This window comes from Panicum virgatum, chromosome 5N (assembly GCF_016808335.1).
Source record: "Panicum virgatum strain AP13 chromosome 5N, P.virgatum_v5, whole genome shotgun sequence".
NCBI lineage: Eukaryota > Viridiplantae > Streptophyta > Magnoliopsida > Poales > Poaceae > Panicum > Panicum virgatum.
This window is the reverse complement of record NC_053149.1, coordinates 33,762,948-33,772,767: the sequence shown is the minus strand read 5'-3', so window position 1 is coordinate 33,772,767 and position 9,820 is coordinate 33,762,948. Positions and strand designations below refer to the sequence as shown.

The window sequence follows — 9,820 nt, the reverse complement described above, 5'->3', positions numbered from 1 at the left end:
ACATGCGGGTGCAGAGTCATCGTACTCTGTAGTCGAGGACAGTGACACTGATCCACAACCCGGAAAGAAAGGGGAAATGTTGCACGTGTGACTCTGGGAGTAACCACGTGACGTGTGTTTAGGTCTGCCTTGCAAGGTTAACAAATTCGATTCGAATCGTCCGCCTCTCACGGATAATGAGACTGCTTAACTCTTCTGTCACATAGAGTAAGAAGTGAAAGATGATGATGATGATTATGGTTGGTTGGATGATGAAAGATAATTGTTTCCACCATGTATGCTATTGGATAGATGCTCACCTAGAATGGTTAATTGAACTAGAACCTAAAAGCTAAACTATGAAATTAAGGATCTAGTCTTTACTGTTCTTCGGCAAACAAACCCCTCAAGCCAAAAGACTTGCATGTCTAGATAAAGGGTTAAGTATACCCTCAGTCGGGTAAGCCTTACTGAGTATTAGTGTACTCAGCCTTGCTTGTGGCTATAATTTGTTTCAGGTGAAACCTTTGAGGATATGATTGCCAGTTTGACCTGGCCTTGCACTCTTTCGCCTGGTTGGTCCGTGGAATGAGAAATGTCCTCGGTCAACGATGACAAGAACAAGTGATGTCATGAAGCGGGCTTCATCGTGACACCCGTATCGTCGTTAGTTCTCGTGTTTACTTTCTGCTAAAATAAAGGACTTTGGTGAACTTCTTTTATATTGGCATTACAAAGCACTTTGTTAAGTATGGAACTTGGTTTGTAATCCTAAAGTTATGTTCAACTCTCTGTGTTGTAATATAAGGTGTAATGTTGTAATCTCTGGACTCGCCTTCGCATGAGTTATGCTGCTTTGTTCGATCCAGGTTTAAGTGGTTTTATCGGGAATTTACCCGACAGACCTCCGATGTGCTCCGTCTACTGTGCGAGTTAAACCTAATTGCCTTTGCAATGATGGTTAGCGCACTTAAGCCGGTTTATGTCGGGCGGTTCTGCCACAGCTATGCTAAAATTCTTTGGTTTCATTTCAAACAACTAGCTGAACAAACGGAAGTGGAATTTAGTTTCAGTGCCAATGGTTTCAACATGTAAGGTGCAAGGAATTCCATGGTCAAGAGATGCGAACTTGTCTCGGTGATGTCGGCGAAGTTTTCCCAGCCGGCTGTGGTGAACGTGTGGTTCACGTCCGACTTCAGCCCTGTCGTGATGAGGAAGTTTAGTTCGAACTGCTTGGCGTGGCCGAATGACTGCTTCTTCAGCAGCTCAAGGGCATTCCGCTCCGAATGACTGCTTCTTCAGCAGCTCAAGGGCATTCTGCTCATAATCGGTCCGGACTATGATCTGGTCGACCATAGTCAAGACCCGGATTTTGAGGCGGTTCCTCGGGACTGCGGGAGATGCAGGATCTCCTCCTCCTCTCGGGATACCGACTGCCGGCGGACCGAATCCACCGACATGTTAACCCGGGAAGCTGATGATCCTCGTGAGCTCCTGGAACGAGATGATGAGCTGAATTTCTTCACATGTTCCGGACGTTGCCCCACAGAGACATGGTTCCTGCAAAACATTAGTACCACGAATACCCAAAGGAAATGTACAACAGAGACTAGTGGGTTAGTCGTTCTTGTGGGGAACGAACCACCACAAACGTTCTTCGTTCTGTTGTGCCTTGATTATTCAAAGGAATTTTTTGTGATTTTTGTTTAAATTGGAATGGTTACTACTAATGAACCATTTTTATTTGAACACTTGATTAGTACTAAACTAATTTTAGCACTAATTCTATACTAATATTTTTTGTTTTTATGGGTGAGCTAGCACTTGAGTTCTTTACTTAATTAGCTCAAAGAGCTTGATTAAGCAAAGAAAACTCAGAAAGGGAGAGAGGGAGCTCGAGTTCAGGGGGATACTTTGAATCTAAGCTGAAGGTGCGATGATGGAGCTCGGCCTCCATGGCTTTTATAGCCAGGCGTAGGGGGCAAGCCGGCCGGCCTCTGAACGGCGGCGGGCGTGCCACGATTGTGGTCTATGCTTTTAACCCTACTGTTGAATGTGCCATGGTGGGTGGTGATGGAACTTGTATGGAGTAGGGAGGCTGGCCGTCCATGATGAAGGCCACTTGGCCCTGCACCATCCAAGCTGCATCAACCCTTTTCCCTTTGCTCCTTCTGCACTCAAGCATTCATTCTCTTGCAGCTCCTGGCCAAAATAAAAGAGGTAGGGCCGGCCGGCCTAAGATTTGGCCAAAAATCTTTTTCTTTTTCATGAGATTAATTGATGCAAAACATTTGTAAATAAAAAGTATTTGGTTCAGAAATTAAACATGCTATGCTGTGGGAACAAAGTGATGCAAATGCAAGGAATGGATACATACCATGGTTCTCATGGTGAGAGCTAGGGTTTTGAGTCCGGAGTGGGACTCTCCATATCTTTGGTCTTGTTGTCGTCGCCGGATGGAGTTCCTGACGATGACACTTTCTTCCACCATACTTTCTTTGTGGCGGGTCTTGTTTCGATCTCTTTCTTCTCCGACTCCAAAAAATTCTTTCGTTGGATCCCCCATTTTGCGTTCCTATGGTTGTGCACCCCGATTTCCTCGTGAAGTCGTAGGCATTCTATGAATTTGATGAGGGCATCGATTGATGGGGTTGATGGCTCCTCCGGCTCTTTCTCGCATTTTCTCTAGGTGAATGCGTTGACCTGGGAGCACTGTTCGACCTTCGGTCGGAAGGCAAACTTCTCCGTCTTCCCATTGATGTTGAGCTGGATTTCTCTGGCTCCCACATCAATGTGAGCATTCACGGTGCTCAAGAATGGCCTCCCCAGGATGAGAGGGGTCTTGGTGTCGACCACCATGTCGAGAACGACGAAATCGGTGGGGTTGAAGAAATTCCATATTTTCACTGGAATGTTCTCCGCTATCCCCACGGGATAGCGGACCGATTGATCCGCTAGCTGCAAGCACATGGTAGTAGGAGCAAGCACATGATGGCTAAGTTTATCATAAACTATCTTGGGCATGACGCTGACGCTTGCTCCCAGATCACAAAGAGCATGTGTGAAGTGTTCGCTCCCGATTGAGCATGTGATCGTGGGGCATCCTGGATCCTTCTTCTTCTCCAGGAGAGGATCGAGTATAGTTGTGCTATACTCTTCTGTGAGCTGCACGACCTCGGTGGTGGGCAAAGTCCTCTTGTTTCCAAGGATATCCTTGATATACTTGGCGTACGTCAAAACCTGCATAGCGTCTAGAAGCAGTATGTTGACATAGAGCTTCTTAATTACCTCGACAAACTTGCCGAATTGTTCGTCGGGCACCGGCTTCCTTATCCGTTCTAGAGCTCCCATGCTGCAATCATCACAGCTTCTGTGAAAAATTCTTGGCCATTAACTAATCTTCCACGGCACGAACCTTTCTTCAATATTGAGGGAATTGTCCCAGACAAAATTCAGTGTCGTCCAGCTTTGTCTTGCAAAGGGACAGAGGAAGTAAAGATGTTCAATTGCTTCTGTGGCTCTATGTCACACATGACACATATGTCATCTTGATGAACTGCAATGTGCCTTCTGGTTAATACTGTCTTGGTATTTAATCTATCCACCAAAACCAGCCAGATGAAGAATTTGATTGTTGGTGTCCAACTAGATTTCCAGTTCATTTTGTATACAGGGTGTGCTTCAAGCATGTCATAAATATGTGGATAGAACTTATTAGAAGTATAATCGGGTCCCCAGGTTGGAAGCCAAATATCTTTACCACTCTCATCATAAGGTACACTATGGATCACTTCCTGCAAGTGATTCAATTCATCTAGGGCCTCCTGTGAAAGGGGTAGCATGAATATATTGTCCAAATCAGTGGCTTGCATAATTTCTTGGACATATATTGTGTTTGATCTTGCAAAGGGTGCTATCCTGGGGTGACTCACTGCAAGGATATCCTCTATCCATCTATCCTCCCAAAAGCAGATAGTAGAACCATTACCCACAATGCAATGAGACACTGATCTGTAAATATTATTCAGTCGCATGACATCCTTCCACCAAAATGAGCCAATTTCTCTTGTTGCATGTGGGACTTTATCTTGATAATATTTGAACCGGACCAGCTTTACCCAAGGTATGTCAGCCTGATTGTAGAATTTATGTAGATGTTTTAGGAGAAAAGCGTCATTCTGCAGTCTTAAGTTTACTATCCCCAAACCTCCTTGTCTCTTTGGCTTTTGGACTGTCTCCCAAGCCATAAGATTGCCTCCTCTTTTCATGTCTGTGTTTCCTCTCCATAAGTATTGTTTTCTTATTAGATCTATGTTTTCAATCACCCCTCTTAGCAATTTAATGGTGCACATTGTATATGTAGTGCTACATCCAGAGAGGCATCTTTCGACCCTATCCATCATTGGGGTTAAGTCTTCGATCTTTGGTTTAGTTGTGCCCATTGGTAGACCGAGATAGGTGAATGGCAAGGTGCCAATGGAGCATCCAAAAGTCTGTGACGGGACTTCCATTTTCTCAGCTGAGACATTATTTGGCAACATTTGTGATTTTCTATAGTTCACCCTTAGGCCTGTGGAATCTGCAAAAGAATTCAGGAGTGCTTTGAGGAAGAAACGGTGTCTGGCCTTAGCTTGCATGATTAGTAGAGTATCATCTGCATACTGGACTATTGGAAAATCCTCACATGGCTGTGGAATAGGAGCTTTCAGCAGATTGAGAGAAGCAGCTTTGTTAACTAGAATCTGTAGCAGTTCAGCAGCCAAGACAAAGAGGAGGGGTGATAAAAGATCTCCCTGCCTGACCCCTCTTTTGCATTTAAAGGACTTTCCAGGTACCCCATTAAGTAGCACAGCAGAGGTTCCAGAGCTTAGAATGTTTTTAATGCAGTCCATCCACTTGTTAGGAAAGCCCAAGTGGTTCATGATTTCCAAGATTGCCTAGTGTTCCACTGTGTCAAAAGCCTTCTCAAAATCCAATTTGAGTATATTATCTCTCTTTTGGATTGGCGACATTGATGAATATATTGAAAGCTCCATGCTAAATAGTCATGTATAGTTATGGTTTTAATGAAGCCATATTGATTTCTATGTATCAGCCTGATAATTACCATCTGTAATTTGTCTGCGAGGATCTTGGCCAATAGTTTGAGGCTAATATTCATCAGTGAGATAGGTATGTAATCATTAACTGACTCTATATTTGCTTTCTTTGGTATGAGGATAATATATGAGCTGTTGATGCCTTCCAAATTCACATTATCTATATAGAAGTCATTACACAGTGCATAGAATTCTTCATTTAATATTTGCCACCATTTTTTCATGAACTGTCCATTAAACACATCAGGTCCTGGAGCTTTATCTCTTGGCATTCTTTTAATGATGTTATCTATTTCATCTTGGAGAAATGGCTCAATCAAAATGTCCAAATCATCTCTCATAGAGATGTATCTATTCAGGTCAAAATGCATTGAAATACCAGAGCTTACTCCCATCTTGTTCCTAAAGGAGCATCATAAGTGGTTAGCTTTCCCTTCATTGTCCTGTATCCATCATTGATTTGTTTCTGGCCGTACACTAGGTCTTTTAAAGTAGGCTGAAAATTATTATTTAAATTTATACCTTACTGTTGGCCGAAGGGGATATTGGGCTTGGAGTTCCAACCCTACTGAGGAAGGAATCCCGAATTGTTGGAATTGTTCGTTCCAACAAAATTCGCTTCCTCCTGAGTAGGAGGGCAAGAGTTGCCCGTATGTCCAGTCTCTCTATAAGTTTCACAAGTCATGGGAGAGTACATAATCTGGTTGGCCTCCTGATGCGGAGATTACAACCTTTTCATGAGAAGGTCCATCTTGGGGGCGAGCATATCGACACTGTCAATATGGTGAATTCCCTTGCAGGGTTGCTGCCTATCTCATTTCCAACTCTGGTTGGAAGCAATCTTTTCGACCAGCACCTTTGCTCCAATGACGTTGAGAGAGAGGAAAGAATCTCCCAATGCTGCATCAATGTGATTCTGAGCTGGTATGTTCAAGCCATGGAAGAAACTCTGAATAGTTTGGGCATGCTACGATGTATTCCCAAAATGTCTCCCAGGCTTCCGGGATGGTTTCATCTGGGAGTTGCTGAAATATGGAGATCTTGCTCCGGAGGGCATTTGTCTTGCCCACCGGGAAGTACTTGGTTAGGAATGTAGTGGAACAAGCATCCCAAGTAGTGAAGTCTGCTTTGTTGGTGTAGAACCATGTCTTCGCTTTGCCGAGCAAAGGGAATGGAAACAGTTGAAGACGAACGTTATCCATCATAGTGCCTCTGGGGTTGATGGTACTACTCACTTTCAGGAAGTTCTGGAGCTGGGCGTTAGCATCCTCGGATGCCTAACCGCAGGACGGACTTGTTTGAATCATGTTCACCAGTCCAGTCTTGAGCTCAAAACCATCATTGCCTTAGTCATTGTTTAGTCCAGTAGGGATGTGGCTGCTGGACGGGGCTGAGTACTGACGAAGAGTCTTAGCCATGGGTGTTGCTGAAGTGGACAAACCTGGATTCCAAGTGAGTCTATTTTGAGGTGGGACAACGTGGCATCTCACAATTCTCCCAATTTTTTCTAGATTCGGATTGAAGTCTGATGGTAGATCGAAACCGGTCATGCGCTACTCTGCATCAATCAGACGAGAGAGAGAGCAATGGTAAGCCCGCTAAAACTAGCGGTGATAAAACATTAAAGTTTATCACACAATTCTACGATAACTTTAGCCAATTGATTCCCCGACAACGACGCTAGAAATGCTTGTTGGTGTCCCTTATGCTCTATATGAAATGGTATTCCGCAAGCGCACAGAATCACCGGTGTAGCACTTCACCACAGAGTATTCTAGGGTGTCGAGAAAATCCTAAGAGAAGCACTATCGTAAAGTATATCATAAATTGTAATGTCAACCGTCACCGATTATATCGACCGACTAATTCAGCAGGGTAAGCCACATAAATCGATAGGATAAATGGTCAGGCAATGACCATTTGACACTGGAGACTCTATACCTTAGAGAGGTAGCAGCTGGGAGGACAACAAGCAAGAAAGGACACCTGATACACTCCTAAATTGATAGAGGCGGAGTGCCCGATCTTTCGGTGAGTGGGAAAAAAATTCGACTTGGCGGAAGATGACCCTCACGATCTGACTACGACGAGCGAGCCCGAAGTGCCAATGCAATCGCTGAACCAACTCCCTGTGGTTATTGACCTTGTTGATGCAAGATCAGCCTGATCACGAAGATCGTTTCCTGTCCGCAATCGAAGAACGAACAAGAAAAAGAAGCGAGCAATCTGATTATCACTCGAAGGTGGAGTTCTGAATACACGAGGACAGCGCTGATTTGCGCATGTTCAAGAGTAGCTAAAGATAGATGTAAAACAAAACTCAAGTCTGAAATGAAAGGAAACCTCTCTCTAAATAGAGGGAGAGGGGGCGCAGCCCCTAGGGGAGGTGCGGCTAGGAGATGGGGGCGCCGCCCCTGGCGTCCAGGGAAAGGGGGAGGGCGCAGCCCTAGGCGCCCACAGAAGGGCCTCTGTTGGGCCAGCTTCTATTCTTCTGGGCCTTCATTCTTCAGTAGCATGACGAAGTTCAGTTCTCTTGCACGGGCCCGAGTGATTGGCCCAGAAGGTGGCGTCTGGGGTGGAGGTGCATCTGGAGGCACTGGAGAAGGTGCTGCTGGTGTAGACGTACTCATGGTGTCCTCATCATAAATTACCGAGCTAGCCTCCCTAGAACAGACCTAAGCTTCTTCCTTGAGGATGAGAACCTGGCGCTTACATCGGCGGCCTCAGAGAAGGATGCAGAATGGGATGAGGAGGGAGTGCAACGACAGTCGGCAACTACTGCTATGAAAACACACGAACATGGTGGACTACGGAGGACAGACAAGGCTGTCACCACTTGTGGACTACCACTGCGGTACCGTGGGGTGGAATACACTTTCTAGATAGCACTAAGTCAGACACCATGTCTGCACTCGATACTATGATTTCTCTTGAGGCCTTCAAGAGAAATTCCCTTCAACATAGCGAACTAACTTGAGCTCACTAGTCCGGGCGAGAAAACCCGTAAGACAAGCTCCAACAAACAAGAAAGATAACTTAAACCGAACTAGAGGTAAATTACTTCCATAGACAAGTACTCGTACTCGAAAAGATAAATGACTTGCAGAAAGTAAAGCTGACTCGAAGTAAATAAAGAAGATTACTTATGTTAATAAAGTCAAAGGAAAAGATACAAGAGCTTATACTGAGCTTCGATGATGACTTCGAATCCCCGAGACAAGCTGGACTCGACTCTAACTCCCAACCACTAACCTAGTATAGAAATGAGAGAAGAGAGCTCCTTTTGGTGTGTCTTACAAGTGAGGATGGGAGGCCTACTTACAGTAGTTCAAGGTCGGTTCCGTGGCCGGTACTGCAGGTATACGCTACCCTTGCTTAGCTTAGACTTCATGCGAAAGGGCATCTTCAGTGGCTGACAAGTGGGGCCACGCGGTCTCCCCCTATGTTGGCCGGCTTGGGGGAGTGGCCACGTGGCCACCGCCTTCGAGTGGACGCTCCTGATTGCTTCTGGAGGTCGGTAATTCTGGTACTCAATCCAAACTCCATTTTCTTAGGCCGAGCGGTCCGGGGGAAGTTGGGAGGCCTGCCTCCGGAGCCTGTCGACCCTCCGTTTCACCGACGTTGTAAATCAAGGCCTGAGATTGCTATTGGGATGGGTATCACCGACGTTTAATCATCTGGGCACTGACTTGTGGGTCCTTTTGGTTGATGCCCATGCCTTCCGAATCCACCGACTGAATCAGGGGCCAATCCCTGATTTAGGGGCATTGTGAACATGTCACGTTCCCCCTGTAACAAGGATGCACCCATGTATGTTGAGGAGTCAGGCCGGCCGGCACAGTCGAGGCCGGGCGGCCTGGATTTTCTCCGTTTTCATCCATTTTTGGGTTGTGATCTCCTGCAAGCACAACTCATCCAAAACTTGTGGAACATATTAGAATTATATAAATATGCATGGAACATAGTGCAAAAGCTCATTTTATTCCCGAGAAGTTGACGGTCAAAACGTGAATTAATGGCCGTCAACAGTGGTATGATCGGGTTGCACAATATCCGTTGAGGGGGATGATTTTATGGCAAATCTTATGGTGATTACTCTACCAATCTTTGATGTTATTCTGGGAATGGATTGGTTGCATCGTTATCGGGCAATAATATCAGACCGTTTCCTTAGAAGCTCCTTCAGGCCAGACAATAACTTTGCAAGCCAGTGCTCCTTCTTACTCTATTTATAATGGCAAGTTTTTTCTTGGGCACTGATTGGTGAAAACTAGATTTCTTTGGACCCTAGCCAAAGAACCAAGTCCTTAATGATTAAGGACATTCGTGTGGTTCGAGACTATCCTGATGTGTTTCCTGGTGAGTTGCTAGGAATGCCTCCCAAGCGTGAGGTGGAATTTCGTATTGATCTTATCATTGGTACTCAACCAGTTACCTTGGCACCTTACCATTTGTCTCGATCTTTTCAAGAAGAGTCGAAGAAGCAATTGGATGACTTATTGTCTAAGAAGTTGGTTCAACATAGTGTGTCGCCTTGGAGGGCTCCTATCTTCTTTACTAAGAAGAAGGATGGGAGTTGGCGCATGTGCGTGGATTATCATGGGTTAAATGTTGTGACTATCAAGAATAAGTATCCTTCACCTCGTATTGATGAGTTATTTGATCGTCTGAGAGGTGCTCGGGTGCTCTCCAAGATTGATCTGTAGTCTGGTTATAATCAAATCCCGGTTAGAGAAGAAGAC

General features: G+C 45.2%; 1 protein-coding gene across 1 annotated transcript; it reads right to left on the bottom strand.

The window, feature by feature from the left end:
- Window positions 1–2,664: 2,664 nt before the first annotated feature.
- LOC120674749 lies at window positions 2,665–3,330 on the bottom strand. Its single transcript, XM_039955881.1, has one exon. The coding sequence runs from the start codon at window positions 3,328–3,330 to the stop codon at window positions 2,665–2,667; it is 666 nt and encodes a 221-aa protein (XP_039811815.1).
- Between the last annotated feature and the right edge of the window lie 6,490 nt (window positions 3,331–9,820).